At 43.8% G+C, this 23,792-nt stretch overlaps 1 protein-coding gene across 1 annotated transcript; it reads right to left on the bottom strand.

Moving 5' to 3' along the window:
- Positions 1-1,372: 1,372 nt before the first annotated feature.
- Positions 1,373-20,281, bottom strand: CCDC80 (coiled-coil domain containing 80). The gene is given in 13 exon segments (XM_033146574.1): positions 1,373-1,652; positions 1,654-1,700; positions 1,703-1,960; positions 3,824-3,856; positions 3,859-3,903; positions 4,709-4,810; positions 6,603-6,651; positions 6,653-6,754; positions 7,731-7,792; positions 7,795-7,866; positions 10,343-10,499; positions 17,638-19,505; positions 20,005-20,281. Coding segments are annotated over 12 exon segments (2,823 nt in total). The 5' UTR covers positions 19,495-19,505; positions 20,005-20,281; the 3' UTR covers positions 1,373-1,613.
- Positions 20,282-23,792: the final 3,511 nt, after the last annotated feature.

The raw sequence follows: 23,792 nt of genomic DNA, 5'->3' as shown, positions 1-23,792 counted from the left end.
ATGTTGTTGCTTTATGAACCATGGATTGTTCTAAATTTTTAAAAAGTAGCTAGGATTTGATGTTATTTTCAAACCCAACACCTTGTTTAGTCATGGCAACCCCACCACAGATGCTTGTCAAGCTACAGAGGCATGAGTCAAGAGCAGATGGAAAGAAACCAATCTTTGGAGAAACAAATCCTGCATTGCAAGGGGTTGGATTGGATTGGGGTGCCTTCTAGCTACAACTCTATGAATTCATGGCTTGTTGGCTTATCTGTGAGATGACTCAACAATGAGCATTCCTCAGTACCATGAAAAATATACAATGTAGCCACACCACGGCAGAAATTACCACTTAGAAGTTACCTGCACATGTTGTTCCATAACTTACTTTCTAGGAAGGCTGGAGACCGTAGTAGTAGTAGTAGTAGTAGTAGTAGTAGTAGTAGTAGTAGTAGTAAAGAAGCTCAGAGTCTGGGGTACCTGCCCAGATGTGCCACTAGAAGGCCTTCATAGGTACCATGGCACCTTTGGTCACCAGATTGGCAACACTTGGTCTACTGAGAGGGCTCATGATTGAAATATGTGGTAAGTTGAAACAATAGCCCCTGGCATAAATTCCTTCAAGGTGCCAATCTATAGGAATGAAAGTGCAGGACTTGCCCTAGAGCTGAGATGAGTCTTTGAGCCCTTTTGTTAATCTGCTAATACAGTATACTGCTGATTTCTGTTTTGTTGTTGTTGTTGTTTAGGTTTCTAGGATGCATGTCTCAGTTTCCTTAAAGAGCTCTCTGAGAATGACTCCGCTTTCCTTGCCAAGGCAGGAGGATAACTTAGGATAGGGAGAAGATGTCTTCCTCCTTGGAAAGTGTTGTTATTCTACCTCTGCTGTCCCACAGGCAGGACCTTCCCTGAGCTGAATGTCTTCCTGCCTTCAAAGGGAGAAAAACTCTTAACAAGATAAAGAGGCACAGCTAAAGCAGCAACATGGTTGGCACAAATCATCTCTCACTGTATTATTTCAAACCTTTAACAATCTCAGGTTTTCCATAACAGGTGAAACCATTATACTACAGAGCTGGCATGTTATAAAACATTTTTTTAATTAAAAAAACCCCAACTCTTTACATTAGTTTTTCTAAAAGGATTTCTTTTGAACGGAAAAAATTGTAATATGATCCACCATTCCTCTCTTCAGCAAAAATTCACAACATTTTCTAATAAATATTTCCTCCATCAGCACAGGGAAACAGGAAGCTATAGGAGTGTTAGTGTCTTATTTTACAGTTTATATTCTGCCTACAGTACAATGCCCATCACTGGAGTCAGGGTGTGTGTGTGTGTTCTATACATACATAGCACCAAGATATACCTTCAGATTAGAAGGGCCCCAGAATATAAAGGAGTCTTTATTCCATAAGGCACCAATGATACTGGTTTGACCTATTTCACATCATGCATGTTATAGAGAAGGCCAAAGTCCAATACTTTAGTAGTCCCTTGAATGAATGAATGAGGGAAGGAAAGAAACATGGTCAGGTGACCATAAAATGGTTCCCACGTCTGGCTGCTTGTGGTCTGAATGGCTACAAGATGAAAGCAGGGTGCAGATAAAGGTTAAGTTCCTAATTTCAATAGGGGTATCCATGGTGGTAACTTTCATGATGGCGGGTAATCATCTTGGTAGCCTTCCTGGTACCCTTGGTGATAACCATGTATCCATACCCGGCGTATTCGTCTTCTGGGCACCGCATGCCGAGAGACTGCTGGATGGCCATCTCCTGCCGTCGAAGTTGCATAGAGTCAATCAAATCGTACACTATCACCATGGACCACATTGGGGAAGGGTACCAGGATTTGACGTTCCCATCTTTTCCAACCAGAAGCATAGAGAAATATTCGGGGCTGATCTGGAAATAATTGCGGATGTCTTTCACCAAATGAGCAGGGAGCTCTTCCCTGTCCACGCTGGAGCTCCCTAGAGGAGACAGAGATTGGGAATAGCGTCAGCATCTTATGACACACAGACAAGTCATTCTTAAAAGCAAAATGTATATTCAAGCGTACTGTATATGCCACTGCAGTAGAACAGGCTGGAGGCGTGATGGTGGTTGAGAGGACTCTGGGCAGCCAAGTGAGCATCATTTCCTGCCCACAGCAATAAAAAGCAAGATGCCTTTTGTTGGAAAATAGTCAGGTTTGCCTGACACATTAACCACACTGTGGACTGAAAGTGTATCCACTAGGATCTCGTTTCCTCAGTGCTCAAATTCTTTGGCTTTCCAATGTCCTTTGGAAGCAAACGGGGCCCCATTTCTATTCTTGGATATCTGTGGGATGCAGGTTAATAAGGGGAACGTGTGTTTTTGGCTCAAAGGGAGTGCCATTGAGCTCCTCTAGTCAGTTGAATTACTCGTGCTTATGTAACTGAGTTTTTCCAACTGGGAGAGAATTGTGCCAACTTGTGGTATCTCATTCCTGCCCCCCACCCCTTTCACTGCATGTACTGCCCTGAATTATTTTCTCCTTATATTGAATTACAGCGTGAAAGACTTGGGGAAGTACAATAATTTTGTATGTTGCCCGTTTTCCAGTTGTTACATATTGTTAATCTAGCTGGTAACTCTAAATATGCTGTGTGTGTGTGCGCGCGCACGCTTCTCCAGAGGTTTCGAGGTGTTATGTTTGAACAGGAAATATCAACCTACGCAGAAGTCATGGGGGCCCTGCCACACCATCCCTATGCATACTGACCACACTAGCACCCAATCACATTGAGTCTTCTACAGGGCCGTTTTAAGCATATCCGGCGCTGTGGTGCAAAGCTCCCTCCGGTGCTCCTCCTGTTTCCCAGAGGTTTTTTTAGGGAGGACGGTGCTGCCGGCGGGGCCAGGAGGAGGCGGGCAGTGGCTGGAGGGCGGCTCCTCCGGCGGGGAAGAGGCAGAGGCTGGATGCGGCACCTCCTGGCCTCAGCTGGCTGCTTCGTGCTGCGGTGGCCAGGGCAGATGGAGGCTCCGGGCATAGCACTGCTTCAGTGCGGCTTGGCGGAGGGTGGCGAACTGATGTCGGGAGGCGCCGCATCCAGCCTCCGCCTCTTCCCTGGCGCCCTCCAGAACTTGCCGGCCTGGCGCCCACGCCACTAGCCTCTATGGGTAAGATGCCCCTGGTCTTCTACTCATGTTAAACTGAATGCAGCCAGAAGCCCTCTTCAGTTCTTCCTGGCTCAACATAGGAAGGTCAGGGATCAAGCAAGTGGGATAGGGACTTTGGGAGCAATGTCAGCATGCACAGCCCTATGTGCCCTATTTCCTGTTTGGGCATAATGCCTGAAGAAGACTACAGCTGATGAAGGCTGTTTTTTGTCCTCCTGGCTTCAGGAAACTCCCAAGGCAACTTAATAATAATGTTGGATAAATATGGAACATAATAAATTAAGTTTAAACAATCACTGTAGGGGCATGCTTTTCATACATCTTTTTGCCCACTAAACAAACTAGGGCCATGGGAAGTTCCACAGTGGGAAGTTCCTTAAAACAATTTCTCAAGTGTTGTTACTGGGATACTGCATGTTCCATGATTTGCGCAAGATAGGACTGTGCTGTAGCTTCACGCATGACCCTCATTCACATGCTATGGCCTTTCTTGCAGCCACAACTCAAGACCCATTTGAGAACAACTTCTGAAAATAAACTTACAATAATATGCATTCTACTTTTAAAATCTATGATTCTATGATTCTATGAAATAATAATAATAATAATTGTGATACATCATACAGGTATATGGCTCAGAATGATTGGCACACACAGAGCTGTCTTACAAACTCAAAATAATTTCTCACCATTGATTGGATACAATTCCAGCATTCCACCATATCTTCTCCCACACCTAACAGCTTGAGGACAGTTATGTGACGCAGACCTGTTAAAACAAGAAGAGTGTCAAAGGACTGATGCAAGCTTTTTCTACTAAGTGAAAGGCAAACATTAATGTACTGCAAAATGTCAATACATTCTCAGATGTACACCCACCCACAATCCTATAAGCTCAAATTCAGGAGGCTGATAGGCAGTTTCTTTAGGAACATTGCATAGAAGATTTGCCAAAATCTTTGGATGGAAGATGCTCTTTGCTAATGGTTTTAGAAGGCTACAGAGGAACCATGATCAGGCTAAAATTGGGGGAGGTTATGGATTTCCTCCTACCTTCCCCACTCCCGATAATTTGAGCACAGATTCTAAACTTATAAACTGTTATTTTACAGCAATCAGAGAAGGTACTAAAGAATCACTTGATTCAAGCAGTCCACAAAGATTTGAGGAGGCTCATTCCCTGCTATGTCTTGGCGAAACAGATGTTGGGGGCTAGCCTGATGTCTGCTTTAGACTACAACCACCATCAGCCCCCAAAACATCTGGAGGACACCAGGTTGGCAAAGGCTCTTATAGGCAATGAAATGCTGAATGCCACTGAATTAGGTCTGTGATTGTATGCCCAGTTCTCATGCACCCCCCCCATACTATACACCCCATGAAAAGAACAGGATTGCTGTAGCAAATGGTACTATTCAAATGTATAGGGTTATGAGTAGTTAATAAGCTACTAATACTAATAAGTTAATAATCTGGCCCATGAGCTTGAAGGTCCTCATATTGGTGCAAGGACTTCAAAAACAAAGAAAACCAAGAGTAGTTAATAGCTTGAAAGCAAGCATATGGAGACTTACCAAAATTGCAGGCTTGCCCTGTAAGGGCTGCAAGCTGCTGTGAATATGCCCAGTCTTCATCATTGGCAGCAGATATCACTAGCAACCTCCTCCTCCATCGAATCTGGAATGAGAATAGGTGGAGAAAATCTATTCACAAAGATTATTTAAAAATTAATTTAGTCCTGTTGGTTCTAGCAGGAATCAGATTTAAGTTGTGTGGATCAAACTGACTGCAAACAGGAGGAAGCAATTGTGCTCAAATGTCTTTGAAATGCCATTTTAGGTTTCAGGTTATTCTGTTGTGCTGTCAAGATTTCAAGTCTTTTTTTTCTAGGCAGAACTAATGTAAATGAAATACTTTCTCCATTGAGCTTTCCCACACCTCTCCTTTGAAGATCACCTTCCATTGCTTTATTCAGGAAAGTGAATGAGTGTTGGTTATGTTGTACATTAAAAATCAGAAGAGCTAAAGCTAGATAAAGAGAAATATACACAGTAACATGTGCCATTTCAAAGCAGGAAATGGTATCTTAAACAGCTACAGATGTTGTCTTACGGATGGAACCTCTGTGCTCCCGTTTATACCTATCTTCCTGAACTTTCCCTTTTCCTTCTTTAACAGTATATGTGCTCCCACTCCTTCCTCCCCAGTTCATTAAACCTGACAATCCCTTAGTCATTTTATTAGTTGTTACCACATATTCCTATGCATGGTTAAGGTAAAGGTAAAGGTACCCCTGACCGATAGGTCCAGTCGCAGACAACTGTGGAGTTGCGGCACTCATCTCGCTCTATAGGCCAAGGGAGCCGGTGTTTGTCCACAGACAGGTCATGTGGCCAGCATCACTAAGCCGCTTCTGGTGAACCAGAGCAGTGTACGGAAACGCTGTTTACTTTCTGCTGGAGCAGTACCTATTTATCTGCTTGCACTTTGACGTGCTTTCAAACTGCTAGGTGGGCAGGTAGCTGGGACCGAGCAGCGGGAGGATTCGTGGGGATTCGAACCGCCGACCTTCTGATCGGCAAACCCTAGGCTCTGTGGTTTAAACCACAGCGCCACCCGCGTCTTCCTATGCATGGTTACTCAGTAGTAAATCCCACCAAAATCAATGGTACGTGCTCCAAGCATGTGTGTTTAGAACTGGAGTCTGAGACTGGGTTCTCTAACATGAGACAAATTAGGAGCCTGCCTCTCTGAATCTGGAGGGTTTTCTCCCACCCCACCCCACCCCACCGGTTGTTCACTTTGCTGGGGCTTGACATGCAAATTAGAACAATCAACATCATTATTTTGAATGCTTTTCCCAGAGAAGCAATGGCTGAGAAATTATGTTGCTGCCTGCTGTTTCGGGAGAGGTAATTATAGAAAACAAATTAGTACTGCCAACGCTCATAGAAATGAGAGATCTCTCTCCATTACAATCAGTGAATGCCCATTTTGTAGGGGTGGGGGTGAGATAATAAACATGATATTTGGAGATATTCCATTTATAAATGTTCTTATAAGTGGTTATTTCTAAATGTACTTCCCTCACTCTGTGCTTTAATTTTAATTATTAGGTATCTAATCATCATAACTTTAATTACTACATATTTAATTGCAAACAAAATTGTGCAGTTTCCCCATTGGCAGAAACATCAGATTGTATGCTATGCTAGTCTTACTAAGAATAAACCTACTGGAGTGAATGAACCTGACTTAGGTCTATTAATTTCAGTGGATATTCGTTGGAAACAATAAACAGGTCTGAATTCAACCACCTCTTTGTTTTGGAATTACTTCTACAAAGATGAGTGCGAGTTTTTGACCAGAGTAACCAGTTAATGGAAAATACATGTTCAACAAGTGCTTAATATTAACTAATTTGCATTATTAAAGAGCTCTGGCATAGCCACAGGTGGCTTAGGAAATACCTGGACAAAAAGTTTTCCAGGACTGTTGTCTTGTCATCTTTGCAGGTATGCCGTCACGTTTCTCGGCTTCTCCATATCTTTGAGACGTGATTGGAAGGTGTCAATCAAATCAAAAACAGACTTCATTGCTATGGGCACTTCATAGTATTGCTGTAAAAGGGAACATTGAGAAACGGTTTGATTGCAAACAAATCTCTTAGCATCTGTTTTCCCACTGAAAGTTAATGGCCAATGTCATTATACTGTCAGCTTCATTCTTCCTGACAGATTAATACTGATGGGTCTCAGGCATGGTTGAAAGCATATGAGCGAAGCAGGTCTGGTTCTGGTCAGGGAATTCTGTGTCTGCCATTTTGAGTTCCATGATGAAATAAAGGTGAGTACTGTATAAATTAAATATCACATGCAAATAAAGTCATGTTCATGCTACTGAAGATTTTTATAGTGTGCCTTCTGTCACTTTGTAGGATCATTCTGTGGTCGGAGCTGAATGCCATGAAGGAATGGATGAATCTGTCAATTTTGGTTTCTCGTTCATACAATCTTTAATTCAATTCTCCACATTTCTGTAGCAACTTGCATTTTAGAAAATCTTCATGAAATTCCTCAGCATTTTAGTGTCAATATGTGTGTGGTGTGTGTGTGTGGTGTGTGTATCCAGTTTTGACTGCATTTTTGCAAGCATTTCCTGATAATATAATGCATTATTGTATGTTATTTCCCCTAATTTATGCATTTTTGTGCAGACTTTCTCCAAATGTATGCACTTTTGTAAACATGTTTGGTTGAGGAACTGCATTACAATATTCGGGGAAGTGCATATTTTGAAGGATTATTATGTTGGGCTTTTATATATGGTCAATAGTTGTGAATTGGGTAGTTTCCCATTAAAATGCAACCAAAATCAAATTATTCCTCCATTCCTAATGCCATGATTTGTGAGCATACAAGTGAGCATTTCCCCACCAAAATCCCTGATCTTGGAGAGGGAAAAGGTTCCATGATTCCTACCATCTGCAACTCCTTTTGCCTCTTCAGGTACTAGCACAGTTTTTTGCTCCACCCTGTCCTGAATCATCCTCACTTGTGCATCTCTCCCACCCCAGGCTAATATACTTATCCCTACCTTGGCCCTCATATCAGTGTCAGTTAGCACCATGAAGAAGTCATTGTATTTCATTCCATATCTCTCCTCAGCTCATTGATGAGACGCTGGTCCACGAGGTCTTCATCCTCTACTGCTTTCATGGGCTTCTCATTGTCTTTAAAGGAAAACAACATGGAGGTAGCGCTGAACAAGCCTAAATCACTTTTGAACAGCAAGGGAGAGGAAAAAAAGATCTTCTGTTCACCTTCTGACCAGATGTACCCACCAAATCATACTGATTTAGTTTTTTCGAACAGGGAAGTGAGTGAAGTTTTTTTTAAAATTACCGGTACTTCTTCCCAAACAAGCATTTTGAGCACCATTCATATATGAAGCTGCTAATGCAAAACAGCCCAAATAATAGAAGGGAGACCAGTGAGAACCTTGATACCATCAACCCAGAGACATAATGTTTGATACTTAGGTTGCAGCCCTGTACCCATTATCCTGGGGTTAGGTGCTGCTGAACTCAATGGATCTTATTTCTGAATTGATTTGTATAGAATTGTGCTGTTTGTCAGTGCAAAACTTACATCAATCAAGGGTGTATAATGTGTTACTTCCTTAAGGTTTTGGTTTCTTTAGGGTGTGTAAGTCCATGAAGGCTAGACTACACAAATCACTTTTATAAGGATTCTGTAATATTTATTATTTATTTATTTATTTATTATTATTTATTTATTTATACCCTGCCCATCTGGCTGGGTTTCCCCAGCCACTCTGGGCAGCTTCCAACAGAATATCAAAATGCAATACCGGTAATATATTAAACATTAAAAGCTTCCCTAAACAGGGCTGCCCTCAGATGTCTTCTAAAAGTCTTGTAGTTGGTTTTCTCTTTGACATCTGGTGGGAGGGCATTCCACAAGGCGGGTGCCACTACCGAGAAGGCCCTCTGCCTGGTTCCCTGTAACTTGGCTTCTCGTAGCGAGGGAACTGCCAGAAGGCCCTTGGCACTGGACCTCAGTGTCCGGGCAAAACGATGGGGGTGAAGACGCTCCTTCAGGTACATATGCAAGTTAATACCACAAGATGAAACCAAACAGAGTAGGTCAAAAAGCCAACCAGAAATGCCATGGGGGGGGGGGAGAGAACTGGTGAGAGTTTTCATGGGATGGGGGTGCTAAATTCCAGGCTCTATTTTTAAACTCCTGCTGTTCCCTATTCAAAGTTGGTATTTCGACGCTTTAAACTAATTGAGGCCAAGTATGCTTGTTTGTTTATGTTTACACAGGAGTGCAGCTCTTGCCCATGAATAAGAAAGATTTCGAAAAACTTTTTATCTGTATAAAGAGTCCTCACCATTCATTCTTTCTCAGACCCTCACAGCCTGAAAAAAGAACTCCAATGGTGTAATTCTCCCCTGCAAAGAGGAACATCCAAAGAGCAGCCCAAATCCAATTACTTGGAAACTTTAGGAAATCAGTTTGTTTTGAAACATTATGCTTACGAAGAAAGGCTGCATCTGTGACAGCCTACATGAATGCAATTTCAGAAGCATTCAACAGTAGCCCAGATCTGATCTTTTACAGCTAAATATTAATTTCTGCATTTTTTAATGCACTCCTCTGTAAACAGCAACACTTAAGAGCACGTGAATCTTTGGGTTGCCATCTAAACTATTCAGATAAATGAGGTTATACTGCAATTAAACTATCAAACTTTCAAAGGACTCATGACGAATGAACTTTGCCTCAATGTGAATTTTATAAGTTTATTGTTATTGTTGTATTGGTTTTATACAAAACCAATGAAACACGTCTTATAAAATTGTCATTGTTTTAGCAAGAATGTAAGGTTCACTGAATGGCAAATGTGAACACAAGGACAAAGGTCAATTATGTCTTTTTTAACACTAGTCAGTCAGGTTTTTGTGTGTTAGATAATATGTGCCTATAACCAAAGACCTGCAAAATAAGCTGGACACTGAACATATGAGCATAATAAAACACCCTATTTAGATGTTCATCTTTATTCTGTCCATGGGTCACACATTCCACCCCCTTCCTCAACTGCGGGTGGGAAGGTCTGAAGGGGATTGTAAGCGCATTCTTCTGAATGGGCTTACAGTCCTCCCTGTGACTGGGAACCTACTGTACATCACAGAGGGCTCTTGGTCACAGGGAAGCCAAATGCCATGTTTAGTTGAATGCATTTATAATCCCTCTTCAGAGCTTTCCACTCATGACAAGGTCAGGGGTGGAGGGGGGCCATATGGACAGCCCAGTAGCCGCTCTGGGAATAAATAAACACCTGAAGGGGGCTAGTATACAAAGATCTGGAGACAGGAGATGCTCCTAGTCTTGAACCAAATGACTTCCTGGCTTATGGCATGGCCAGGTCACAATTCTCTGCTTTCTGCTGTTTCATTGACTTGATAGACCAGTGCAGTGATGCTCCAATTATTTGAACTTTTTGCTGTGGAAAACCAAACGGGGAAAATACCAACTATGTAAATACAAAGGGTGGGGGAGGGAAGAACCATATTACCACAAGGGAGTCTCGGGGGTTTTTGTTTTTATTTTCTTTTAAAACACACTAGTTCCATGCCTCTATTGCCCAGAAAGAAATGAAAGGAAAGAATTTTCAACCTAGCTGGAAGTGGTCGATCTTCATGCGGCTGTTGTTCACGGTGCCAGAGATGGTGATCACTGAGATTTTTCTAGTTGCCATTTTGCAAAAGCTCTCCAGATACTCATCTCTCTGTTGCACATACATGGTGCTGTCAACCTTGGGAGTTGTGATCAGCTAGGAAGATGACAGAGAACAGAAGGTTTAGATTGTTGGTTTTGAACCGTGTTAGTATCAGAAGTTGTACATAGATAATACTCCCAGGGTTTTCACAACAACTCGTAGACAACGGGCTGTATATAATGCTAGCCCTACTCAGAGTAGACCCAATAAAATTAGTGAGCCTAAGTTGGTCCTTAATTTCAGTGGGCCTCCTCTGAGTAGGACTAGCACTGGATGCAGCCCTGAGGCCTGGCCTACATAATATTTTTGTCAGAGGGATCTGCTTCTATCCTCCCATCTAGAATGTTTAATGCAACTCTCAGCTCACCATATGAATCGGAGCTAATTACATATGCTTTGATCCAAAGCTGCACTTATGCATGTGTGTGGCCATACCCCCCCCCCAGCAAAAATGTCCCCCCAAAACATTCTAAAGTAGAGGTTTTCAACCATTTTGGATCCACGGCTCCCTTGACCAGCTACATTATTTCTGCGGCACCCCTGTGGGCTCAGGAATCCAGTTATGTTATATCTTGCCTGCAGAGCTGGCAGCCCCTCACCCTTTTCGACCCTCCCTTGTGGAGTGTTCCCTCAGCCACCTCTCCTCTCTCCTTGAGAGTCCTCTGGGCAGCCACAGCTGCTTCCATTGGTCTCTGAGCTGCCCCCACCCTAAAGAGAGGGGCCTCCTCAAACTGCCCCACAGGGGCCTGGGAAGCACCCCCTGGCCAGCCCCAGAGGCACTAATCGCCTGAGGAGCTTGTAGACAGGGCTGCCGCAACAAACAGCTATGCAAGCCTTTGGGAGGCAGAGATGCGAGAGGGCATCAGAGGAGGGAGAGGAGGAAAGGGGGACAGAGGTTAATGTTGCCCACGGCACCCCTGACCACCATCAAGGCACCCCAGGGTGCCACAGCACACTAGTTGAAAACCACTGCTCTAGAGTGTCCCCTGACCCTTCACGGCAGTTTTCAGGGGGGGGAGTGCCCTCCAGCATCTGCACAGTAGAATATTTGGATCCAAGCCAGAGGGAGTTTTTCTGCCCCTCCCGCATGTCAGTGATAGCTTCCAAAAGGGATGACAAAATTCTCTATGCTGATCACCTAGCAAATGCAATGCCTACCCCAGCCCCCAGATTTCCTATGTAAAACAATTAAACAATGCCTTAAGCGTGTTGCAAATAAGAATAGGGGGTGTTATATGTGACTGTTTAAGTACACAGTGGAAGCCGCGGGGAGTGAAGGGAGGTCTTTCTGAAAACTAACTGAGGTAAACACTAACAACATATGTCACAATGAGCCTATCTGCTACCGAGCCACATTCAGGGTTGGTGTATTGATTTACAAAGCCCTGAACAACTTGGGTTCAGGACACCTCAGAAATCACCTGAACACTTCTATCCCAGCTCAGTCACTGAGATCATCTGCAGGAGCATCTTTGGTTCTTTCCTGTGTTGGTGAGGCTCGTTTGACAACAAGAAACTGCCATTAGCCCAGTCCTGTGGAACTCCTTGCCAACATATATTCAGCAGGCACCTTCTGTGCCAACTTTTAAAGGCCTGCTGAAAACTTTCTGTAGCACTGGGTATGCAGGCAATTCAGAGTACATCCCCGCACAATGATCTAATGTTGATTGTTTTTAAGTTGTTTTGCTTTTAAATTACTTTTAACTTTTTATGGTTATATTGTTTGCTTTTATGTTGTAAACTGCTGTGATATAGCTTTATGTTGCAGTGGTAAGTAAACATTTTTTATAAAGAAAGAAAATAAGCTTTTTTGCATTATGTGGCAACTTACTGCAGGCCAGAAATTCCAGGGGGAAATAGCCACTGCTTAACCTTTGAGAAACACCGCAGTCTCCTCACCGGGAACACCCTCGCTTGTGTACTTGTGCTAAGCCAGTTCTATATGGCAATACACTATCAACCTTTTGCAATTGGAACTTCGGATAACAGTGGTGGCTGGTTTTAATTTCTCACCCGGCAGCAAACCAACGGTGTTTGCCTTTTATTTATATAGGACTGGAACAGATTGTAGTGCACTGCCAGAAACTTGGCTGTTGATTGGGAACGCACTCAGGCATGAGGAGTCGCAGGCCAGGATCTGAGTAATGCCTGAGGGGTCTATTTAATTATCATTCCTAAAGGCTATCTAAGCAATTGCACCATGGTCAGGCAAAGGTCAGTATCCAGAAGGCAGCCAATAGCACAGAACATGGAAATGGACTTGAATGGACAGGAACAGAAGAAACAAAATGAACAGGGTTTGGGCAGCTAAAGACTGATGAGTCAAGGATTACCTTGATTACAGCCAACAAAGGCCAGGGGCCATTTTTTTGACAACACCGCCTTAAAATTCCTGAACTTTCATAGTTTCCTTGAACTCCTAGAGGTATGAAGTGGAAGCTTCTGCCTCCAGGCTTGAAGTCGCCAAATTCAAGCCTCAGAACTGCCACCGCTTCATACACACACGGCTCTTAGCAAGAAATCCAATATAATGGGCCAGATCCAGACTTAGCCACATTGAAGTACAGATCCATTAAAATCAGTGGGGTTTTAAATTAGCCATGTATCTTAAGTCCCATTGATTTCAATACATCTATGACTGAGTCTGATCCAACTCAACAATTATTTACATTTATATTCCCCTCCAGGCAGGAGCAGTCAGGAAGTATGGGGGCTGTCCCACCATGGACTTAGCCTCCTGGTGCCATTTTGCTGTTGCAAGAAGGCTGATCGCCGAAGAATTGATGCTTTTGAATTATGGTGCTGGAGGAGACTCTTGAGAGTCCCATGGACTGCAAGAAGATCAAACCTATCCATTCTCAAGGAAATCGGCCCTGAGTGCTCACTAGAAGGACAGATCCTGAAGTTGAGGCTCCAGTACTTTGGCCACCTCATGAGAAGAGAAGACTCCTTAGAAAAGACCCTGATGTTGGGAAAGATTGAGGGCACAAGGAGAAGGGGACGACAGAGGATGAGATGGTTGGACAGTATTCTCGAAGCTACTAACATGAGTTTGGCCAAACTGCGGGAGGCAGTGAAGGATAGGCGTGCCTGGCGTGCTCTGGTCCATGGGGTCACGGAGAGTCGGACACGACTGAACGACTGAACAACAACAACAACAACCGAGACAGTGTGGATGCAGAGCAGCAGTGAGGTCTGGGTGGTGCACATGCACTGGCAGCAGCACCATATTGTTTCTGCTAGTGCACCCACACCACCCCAAACTTGCTACTGCCCTGCAGTACCCTATACCATCTTGATAGGTGGCGCTGGGAAATCAGGTCAGCAGTGCCACCCTTCCTTGGTTCAAGTTGAGTAGTCTCTCATTACAACACAAACAAAATTGTATTTCTCCCCAGTTCCTACCTCAAATGTGATAGCAGGAGATTATTTGTTGCTTACACCTACCACGTTTTTTGTGGGGGATTTTTTATTTTAAAAAAGGCTAAATACTGCAACTGAAGACCCTGATTTTAGACCAGGGACACAGCATTTGGAGAGTTAAGGCCCCCCCCCAGTTGCTCCAAGCTCCATTGTTGTTGTTGTTATTCAGTCGTTTCCGACTCTTCGTGACCCCATGGACCAGAGCACGCCAGGCACCCCTGTCCTCCACTGCCTCCCGCAGTTTGGCCAAACTCATGCTAGTCACTTCGAGAACACTGTCCAACCATCTCATCCTCTGTCATCCCCTTCTCCTTGTGCCCTCCATCTTTCCCAACACCAGGGTCTTTTCCAGGGAGTCTCTTCTCATGAGGTGGCCAAAGTACTGGAGCCTCCACTTCAGTTCCATAGTAATCTCAATTTCCCCTGCTCACTTTGAGCAGCTGTTTTGCCCTGTGTAAGCAAATACTTTATATTTAACTCTTTTTTAAAAAAATGTGGGAAGGCCTGTTCATGCAGGAGGTTAATTTTAGTATATGTTATACATGCAGACTGGCTGCATCCTCTTTGGGGATGAACTCAGGTTTTCAGACTGCTCTTCCACACCGCAGAGTAGCAAACAAAAGCAACGTAACTGAGCCAAAACAGATGGGCCTGAAGCAAAACCACAGACACAAACAGTAGGTGGAAGTCAGGAAGTCAAAGCCAGTGATAAGTCTAGATTTCAGAGTTGGCTCTTGCTTCCGTTTCTTTAACAGGACCTTGAATGTCTCCATACCATTAAAAAGTTTATCTTGCAGATTTCTACAAATCTGGCTGCTGCTGACGGCACAGGAGCAGGCCAAGACATATCAAACAGAGCAAGACATTATGTCCTGGTCAGTTGGCATCTCTTCTCTGCTTTGATCAAGGACTTTCCCTGAATCTAAACCACCATCACCTGCTAAGTATTAGGACTTCACTTTTAAAGAATCAAGATCAAACTATGCAGATTAGGTTCCATTTTCTAATCTGCTACACTTTGTAAAGAAAGGTTGATTGCTTTGGTTGAAGCAATGATAGAAAGGAAGTTGTCTGTAAATTCACAATACATTGAAACCACCTTTAAGGCACAAGGCTCTCTCCACCCCACCCCACCCGAAACATTGCTTGGATATTTTCATATTTAAGTGGTCTAAACAGTTTGCAAAGTAATCAACAACAACACAACAACACAACAACAACAACAACACAACAACAACAACAATAATAATAATAATATGTATGGTTGGTGCTACATTTGCAAACAAGGCTTATAGTTTAAATCCACTCATGGGTGCATGCTTCATTAAGATGCAAATCCATATATGGGACAATAATCAGGGCTTTCACTGGTGGAATAGACCTCACTACCCAACACATGCTAAGAAATCATAGTCGTGGATGCACCTAATTTTGACCACCTGAACAGTGGCTCTGCTTTGCAATGTTTCTCTGTAGGCATCTTAAGAGCAATATGAGAGCATTCGCCTCATCTGCTTATAGTATTGGTGCAATCTGCTTTTTATATGCTTAGTCAGTAAAGCATGAGATTCTTAATATCAGGTTTGTGGGTTCAAGCCCCACGTTGGGCAACATATTGCTGCATTGCAGGCCATTGGATTAGATGACCCTCGTGGTCCCTTCCAACTCTACATTTCTGTATCTCTGCTTATCCCGATCTCATCCTGACCTCACCCTGTCCTGCCACTAATTTCTTTCCATAAAAGTTAGCACCTCATTAAAGGCACACACACTCCTGTATGTATTCCTCATACCTGAAATGATGCTTCATCAGGGCATAACCTGCCATTGCTCTGCCATAAACTTTGCTTTAAAACTTTTTTTTGTACATGCTGCTTAATTCCTTTTTGCAAGCAACAGAGAAAGCTGACCTTGCACAACCCAGGTATTATTATTATTATTATTATTATTATCACAATTAATCAACCAATTAATTAATTAATTAAGATCTGGGTGAACCATTCACCCTCAAAATGAAAAAAAAAATCAAGCAGTTATTTATACCAAACAGCTAAGCAGGTTAGTATGCAGAAATGCAGAAGGAAAACACACTAAGGCTGCAATCCTATGCCCTTGGAGTAAATGCTATCAAACTAAGTAGGATTTACTTCTCAGCCAACATGCCCTAGGTATGTGCTGTAAAGCTGAAAACATGTACACACTTACCTGGAAGTAAGCCACATTGCAACCAAGTTGCATTTACTTCTCAGTAAGCATTCATGGTGCACACACAAAAATAAGGAATTTTTCTTTACCAAAGGCTATGGGCCATACATTATATTGCATGGTTTCCTAATCATTATAGTTTGTGGCAAACAAAACAAGTGTTGTTCACTTAAGAGGTGTAATGTAGATGCTTTTTGTTTCATGGAGATTACCATGTATGAAAAATGTGGTCTATGAAGGGTGTCTGAACTGTCACACTATGCCTTCAAGCTGAATTCCGTCTGCCAAGGAAAACATCTGAGCATATTGCTTTGTGTCCTCTGTAAAAGGATTTCAGAGAGGAGCCGGCTAATAATATGTGAAGTTATTAAATTCTGGAGATGCGAAGCCACGTTGTGCTGCTTTTAAGGTCCAGAAGCTCACCACAAGCTGTTCTACTTAACAGAAAGGCAACTCTGTGCATCTCACCAACAACTTTGTAAGGGATATGTTTGGAAATGCATTGTGTTCCTGCCCAGGAAAAGTGCCAAAAAACAGTTGGCTTGATTCTGAAACCCAGAAGTTATCAACATTACTGTGAACAGATGTCAACTGGAAGAGCTATGAGTTCAAATATATATGAAAACAGTGACAACGCAACCATGCTGAACATAAGGTAAAGCCCCGGACTAGCAAAAGACAGATTCTACCATCTTCAGCTTCCTATTTATAGGTTTCTGGCAGCTTCTGCACATGAGAAAGGTTGCATCACATGTCCTATGAGACTTATAAGGCATACATCACATTATTAGGCTTCATGCCTTTGGAATATGCCCAGGACAGACTAAAGATCATTTGGCAGGGGTGGGGAACCTGTGGCCCTCCAGATGTCACCGAACTCCCATCATTAGTCCCATCCAGCATGGGCTATGGTCAGATATGAGATAGCCCAACAACATCTGGAGAGCCATGGGTTCCTCTTCCCTGTCTTGTGGTGGTGATACTGAACAGCGTTTCAGGGCCACAGTTCAGCAGGGTTAATCTGTCAGGGGCCATCTGCTGACTGTGGGAGGAGTTGAAGTGAACAGTGGGTGGGGCCACCCTCTTTCTTTCTCTTCTTCTCTCTAGTGTGGGAGGAACAGATCACTCTTGACAGAGGTCTGAAATGACTGCTTGCAGAGGGATCCTGAAATCAGGCCAACGGTTGCATAAAACTGGGCTGACATTGAGTCCTACCTTCCAGCAGGATTTGTCAATTTCTTTTCAACTCACTCTGATATCACCTGCTTTCCCTTGAAAGCAGTTAGGGGTGAAGAGATGCCACCAGAGCAAGAAAGGTGTTTTAAATAAAGAAAAATGGGCACCCAAGGCTTTCAGGAGACAGAATTGTGTGATGGTTGCCTGCTTTGGCTGCTACACATAAAGGTAGACACAGGGCCTCAGTAAGAAACTTCCAGTGCATTCGTACTCAGAAGTAAGTCCTATGTAATTCAATGGGGATTACTCCCAGGTAAGTGGGGTTAGTATTGCAGCCTAACTTGTGAACTGACCTCAAGTGATACATGTCAATGTATAATCTACTTACCAGGAGACGTCTTCTGCCTTCAAATAAATCCAAAAGTGTTGTTACAGATTTCCTGGGGGTTTGCGTGAAAGGCTTGGCATTGGACTTCAGGACTCCCTCGCTGTCCGCTTTGCTTCCTTTCTTGTTTTTCTTGTTGCGCTCTTTCTCTTGCTTGTTTTTCTTTTCAGCTTTGTCCTTCTTGGCCTGTTTCTCATTTTTCTTCTCTGATCTTTCTTTCTTCTTCTTCTCAGGTTTATCTAAGCGGTCATGTTTCCTTGGATCTTTCCCTTTCTTTGGCGGGATATGTCCCGCCGGAACATTTTCCTCTAAGCGAGGAACAGCAGGCTGCCCTGAATCGTATTTATCCTCGTATTCATTGCTCAGTATTTTCTCTTGAGCTTTCTTTTTAGGTGGTTTGCTTTTAGCAGGCTTGTGCTGGCCTGCTGTGACACTGGAACCTCGACTGTTATCGTCCTTCCGGTCTGTGCGGTTGTCTCTGTATCGTCCGGCACTTGCCCTTGTGGGATGCTCCGAGGTGGCTGTTGGGACCTCTGAGTGGGTGTCATAATGAGTGGCTTTGCTGGGTCTCCTTGTAGTGGTCTGTTGTCTCTGTGTGTGGGCTGGATTCCTTTCTCTGCGGTTTTCTTTCCATACAGGGGAGGAGAAACTCTCTGTTACCCGAGCATCAGTCACCTCAGGAGCTGTGGGGAGTAAGGTGTGTGATTTTGTGGTCCAAGTTCTCTGTGTAGTAGGCACAGTCATGGTGGTGGTGGTTGTAGGCCTGCTTGCTATTGTCATCATTCTGGTGATTGGCCTGAGAGTTGTGGGAGGAAGAGTCGGAGCCCTAGTTGGAGGGGGAGACAGTGTTGTTGTCGAAAACTTCTTCACAGTTTTAACCCGTGTTGGCTGCACAATGCTTTTCCTTGTTTCTTCTTTCCTGGGTCCTGGTTGGACATGTCCACCACCTGGTGTTGCCCTAGTGACACTAGCACCATTGTTGCCTTCCTCAACAACCCGGCCTTCTATCCCAGCAGCTTTGCATTTCTGGATGAAGCCTTTTTGCCTTATTTTCTCAATTTTCCTGATGGGACTCTGGTCAATGACTTCATATATGGCCTCCAGCCTAACTGGATAAGGGTATCGTTCCTCTACTTGCAATGTCTTCTTTAGCAGCACCATGCCAAATTTGCCCTTCTCCAGCTTCAGAAAGTTCATGAGTTTGGAAATGAGGCTGGGATCTAAAGGTTGTTCCAGGATTTTCCCTTCCGTGGTTATCTTCCTGACTGTCCCTGCCTCTTCACCCTCTTCATGGAACAAGACAATCTGCTGGACATGCCTCTCGGCCAGTTCACAATAGACATCATCCTTCAGGAGGCTCATCATGAGCCGGTAATAACCATCAGAGGCATGAGGAGCAGAGATAATCCAGACTCTGTTCTTCCCAGCAAAGCTAGCCAGAATATTGGGGGAACTAGACCCAGATGGGAAACGCACTGTGCGCGATCGAAACGCAGTGGATGGCCCTTCATCCTTAACCATTTCCACCTTAGGTCTTTGTGTCAGCCGTACTTTAGTCCCACCATTCTTCACCTGGGCATGGGAGTCATCTTCTAGTGGTGCTGCTTGTGGCCTTTTTGGTTCCAAAGAATCCCTTTTGACAAGAGGACGTTGAGGAAACCTCCCAGAAGGGCTTAAAAGTCTGTGGGACACCTCAGCTCTCCTCGTCTGTGAAGCTGATTTGCTACTGCCCCTGTAGGCCAGAGGCACTTTCCTAACTCCATGCCTCCCTCTGTCAGCTTGCCTCAATGGCTTTTCCACGCCACACACTAGCCACGCAGCGCACAACACAGTTAAACTCACAACCGGTGCCCAGTTCATTGTGGGATTGACTTTAAAAATAAAAGAAGATGGGGACAAGTGTTAATGACCATACTAGGTATTCATATAGACTGCAAAAACACTTTCATTCCTGAGAAATTTTCCGAATCTTTCTTAGATGCTTTGAACTTCCTTCAACACTTCTGAGAATCAGCACCCTCCAAATTTGCCCCACTTTTCCATTTTAGATGGAACTCCACTCTTAACATGGGCACAAATATATAGAGAACAGCACTCTCTAGCTTCTCTCTCTCTCAGAAGGGAGATTGGCCAGCTTGCTTATCAGATTAGGACGATTTCCCACTATCTTTATGGTTTCCACACTGGAGCAGTGTGGAAATTTCATTTCAAGAAAACATAGGTTTAAACAGAAATGACTGAGATAATCAGCAATGGACAACTGGGATCTGTTCAAACATCTGCCTCCGCACATGCATCTGTCTACACATTTAATACACATATACATGTCAGCTTGTCCCTCAAAAGTAGCAAAGCAGTGTCAAAACTTACCCTTCCGGGAAACTCTCCTTTCAAGAAGTGGTTCTCTCGGAACCTTCTTTTAGACTGAGGGCTTTGCCATGTAGATCTGCTGTAGGCAGCTCAGCAGTTTTTCTGCTACACAAAACGGGCTCCAGGCAATGTCCAGTTCACGATGGCTCCCTTCCCTCCTGCTTTCCCCTTTCTTTCTCTTTTCACTTTCTTCACCAAGCTGGGTGCAATGAAAGGGATTTTTCTAAAGGGTCTTTGCTTTTCTCCATCTAGCCGCAGTTCTGACACCCCCCCTTTTTTTTTCTTTTCAGGAGCAGCCACACAGAGGCACATTTCCCTGATGTTAGAATTGCTGCTATTGCTGGAGCTCTGTGCTCTTTCTCCCTCTTTTTAAAGTCCCACAAACTTCCCCATCAATGCCCTCCTCCTCCTCCTCCTCCTCCTCCTCCGTGGAGTGCAGCTCCTTTGTCTCTCTCCAGAGAGCCAAAGCATCAAGCCTAATAGATTTTCCAGGCAAAATTCAAACACCCGCACAAATGTGATACTGGGGAAAGAGTTTCTCCTCACCTTGTTCTCCCTTCCTAATCTTCCCTCTCCCTATCCTCTATTTTTCCTCCTCCTACCCCCCCCCCAACCTCCAAAACCACTTTTTTGGATCTCCTCCCAGAAATGTCAGGATAACTTCAGGCCAGCTCCAACCCAAACTGAAACAACAGTTTCAGCCACTGGAAATAAGAGAGGCAGAGAGAGCTTCGGTTTAACAGATCAACAGAACGTTGCCTCCTTTTCCCACTTCCGCACACTTTTGAAGGAGAGAGGAGGGAGGGTTTTTTGGGGGTGGGGGGAGCAGCTGAAATGTTACACATCATCATCATCAATCACTTTTTGGAACAGGGTGGTGAGACCTTAACTCTTTCAGCACTTTTGGCTCCATTACCGAATCTCCCTCCTCTGTCTTTTCATGTTTAAAAAACTAAGTTAATATATTGTCCTCACCTCACTTATGTTCAAAAAAAATAAATGTCAGTTTTTCAAAGAGAAAACCACGTGCTTTCTTTATTTTTTTTAGTTATATTGCTTTCTTTCCTGAGAAGTAACACTAGATCACTCGGGTTGTTTTTCAAACAAATTTCCCTTTCCGGATTGTTTTGTGGAAATGCAGGCCTCAGTTTGGCTAGCAGACCCTACAAGGCAAAGTTTTGTGTTGTGTACATGGAACTTTTCATACTTTAATATGACACTCTGTAGATTTCAGGCATGGGCTGTGTGCACACTACAGGCTTAAACTGTAGCTAGATCATTATTTATTCTATTCCAATAAAAGTTGGGGAACCCACAAGAAATGGCAGATTGACACAGGATAGGCATGTATTGTGTGGCTGACAGTGTGCGAGCATTACTTCCCAAACTAGCAGCAGGAGCACACTGGGTGCAGTGCAAACGGGAGCATGTGCACAGTCAGAGGATGCACTTTATTGCATTTATAACCTGCCTGTCCTTCAAAGAGCTCAAGGTAGGATGTGTGGCTCCTTCTCCCATTTTACCCTCACAACAAGGCAGGTTAGGTCCAAGGTCAACACTAAATGGTCATGGCTAAGAGATATGAAAGGGACGCAGGTGGCGCTGTGGTCTAAACCACTGAGCCTAGGGCCTGCTGATCAGAAGGTCAGTGGTTCGAATCCCCACGATGGGGTGAGCTCTCGTTGTTCAGTCCCTGCTCCTGCCAACCTAGCAGTTCAAAAAGCACATCAAAGTGCAAGTAGATAAATTGGTACCGCTCCAGCGGGAAGGTAAATGGCATTTCCATGCACAGCTGACATTTGTCCGCAGGACAGCTTTCTGGGTCATGTGGCCAGCATGACTAAATTGCTTCTGGGGCAACAGAACACCGTGGCAGAAACCAGAGCACATGGAAACGCTGTTTGGTATGTATTAAGTGACTATCTAATCTGGCCCAAGGCACCATTCGTTGCATAGCCTCACATTTCTCACACTGCATCTCCTGAAGTTTACTATGACCAGTTGATGAAATATAGTAGGACAGTTATGCTTTCGTAGCACATCTTTAACCCAAATGTCATCTTCGCTTTTTAAATCAGGTCACAGCCACATCACACATTTTAGAGCACATGACTGGTAAACTGTCCTGAGATCCTTGAATAAAGAGCAGTATAGAAATTTAGTAAATGAATAAAATGAAATAATAAACAGGCAATGGTACCCGGAGAGGACAAGTTCATTTGTGGAAATGAAGTAGTTGGAGATCTGTCTCAATTCAGTTAATAATAATAATACATATTCATATTACTGTGTCAAGAAATGAGAGTGCCTTTTGGATGTAAAGGAAACTGAATCCTCTCCTCCAGGTTGGGTCGCCATTGCCCAAATTCCACCCACATATTTTTATGTTACTAAAGGGAATATTTTCTGACCCAACTGAATCTTCAGCATTTAATGTATGAAGAGAGCAATGGTCTGCTATAAGCCATTTCAGACACAGGACTTTGACATATATTTAGTATAAAGAAAACCTCACTTTCTTGACAAGATAATATCTAAAATATGGCAGATTTATCTTGCATAGCACATTGTTGCAAATACCTGGGCATTTTCTTGACCTATGTCATGCCAAAACAGAAAGTCCTTTTCCACACAGCACAAAGTTAAACCATGGAATGCTCTCCCACAAGAAGTAAGGATGGAGGATTAAAACTATCAGGGCTACAAGCCACAATGGTTATGTTCTACCTCCACTGTTGGAGGCAGTATACCTCTGAATGCCGGTACTGGGATTCACAAGCGGAGAGAGTTTATGTTGTGCTCAGGTTCTGTTTGTGGGATTTCCACATGCATCTGTTTGGTCACTGTGAAAACAGGATGCTGAACCTGATGAGCCTCCGGCTGGATCCAGCAGGGCTCTTCTTCTATCTTCTTATACTATCGCCCCGATTTCAGCACCCTTTTTTTGTCCACGTTGCTGTACTTGCTGGATATGAGTGCACACGGACATAATTCTTCCTTGGCGTCTGTTTGACATCTGGAAGCATGAGGTCAGCTAAGGAGAACAAAATGTCTCTTGGCCAGGGCTGTTAGGAACGTTCGCCACACATTGAACATGGTATCTATGAAGGAGATGTAACTGCATGCATATTTTATCCATGCAATGGGGAAAGGGTATCCCTTACTGCAGAACACAAACGCATAATAAAATGTGAATCACTGTGGGTTACCCATTTTTCGTTTTAGGAATATGGCTGAAGTTTTCAAATCTAGGAACCTAGGCTTTCAACAGCCCAGTCCCCTTGAATTCAGACAGCAATCTAACAGAGAAGGACATAGCTGTCAAGTTTCGGATTTGAAAATAAGGGATCAGCAGCCTCACCCTATCCCGGGGACAGTCACATGGCAGTGGTGGGCGGAGCCAGAAGCAAAACGTGGGCGGCACTGGTGTGAACGCGTGCAGTAGGCTTACTGTATTTTAGAAACGCTGCCCAGGGGCTACGATGCCTGTAAGCATGGGAAATGGCTCCCACTTGCTTTGAGGCTGCAAGGAGGCGAGGTCTTCCCAGTCCCTGGCCAGCAGGGGGAGGGAGAGGATCTGCTTCCTTTGAAAAAATGGGAAATTAAAGGGATATAAAAAATAAGGGATAGCAGCGGGAAACTGCTTGAAATAAGGGAGATTCCTGGGCAAAACGGGATACTTGACAGCACTGGAGAAGGAACAAACCAATTTGAACTCGGGAAGGCCTTCAAGTGCACATGCACAGGACTGTGCTGTACATTAGGTAAATCCCAACACTTAAATGGTT

The sequence above is a fragment of the Lacerta agilis genome, chromosome 4, assembly GCF_009819535.1.
Source record: "Lacerta agilis isolate rLacAgi1 chromosome 4, rLacAgi1.pri, whole genome shotgun sequence".
Classification (NCBI taxonomy): domain Eukaryota; kingdom Metazoa; phylum Chordata; class Lepidosauria; order Squamata; family Lacertidae; genus Lacerta; species Lacerta agilis.
Note: the sequence above shows the minus strand (reverse complement) of the source record. Positions and strands in the feature narration are given on the sequence as shown.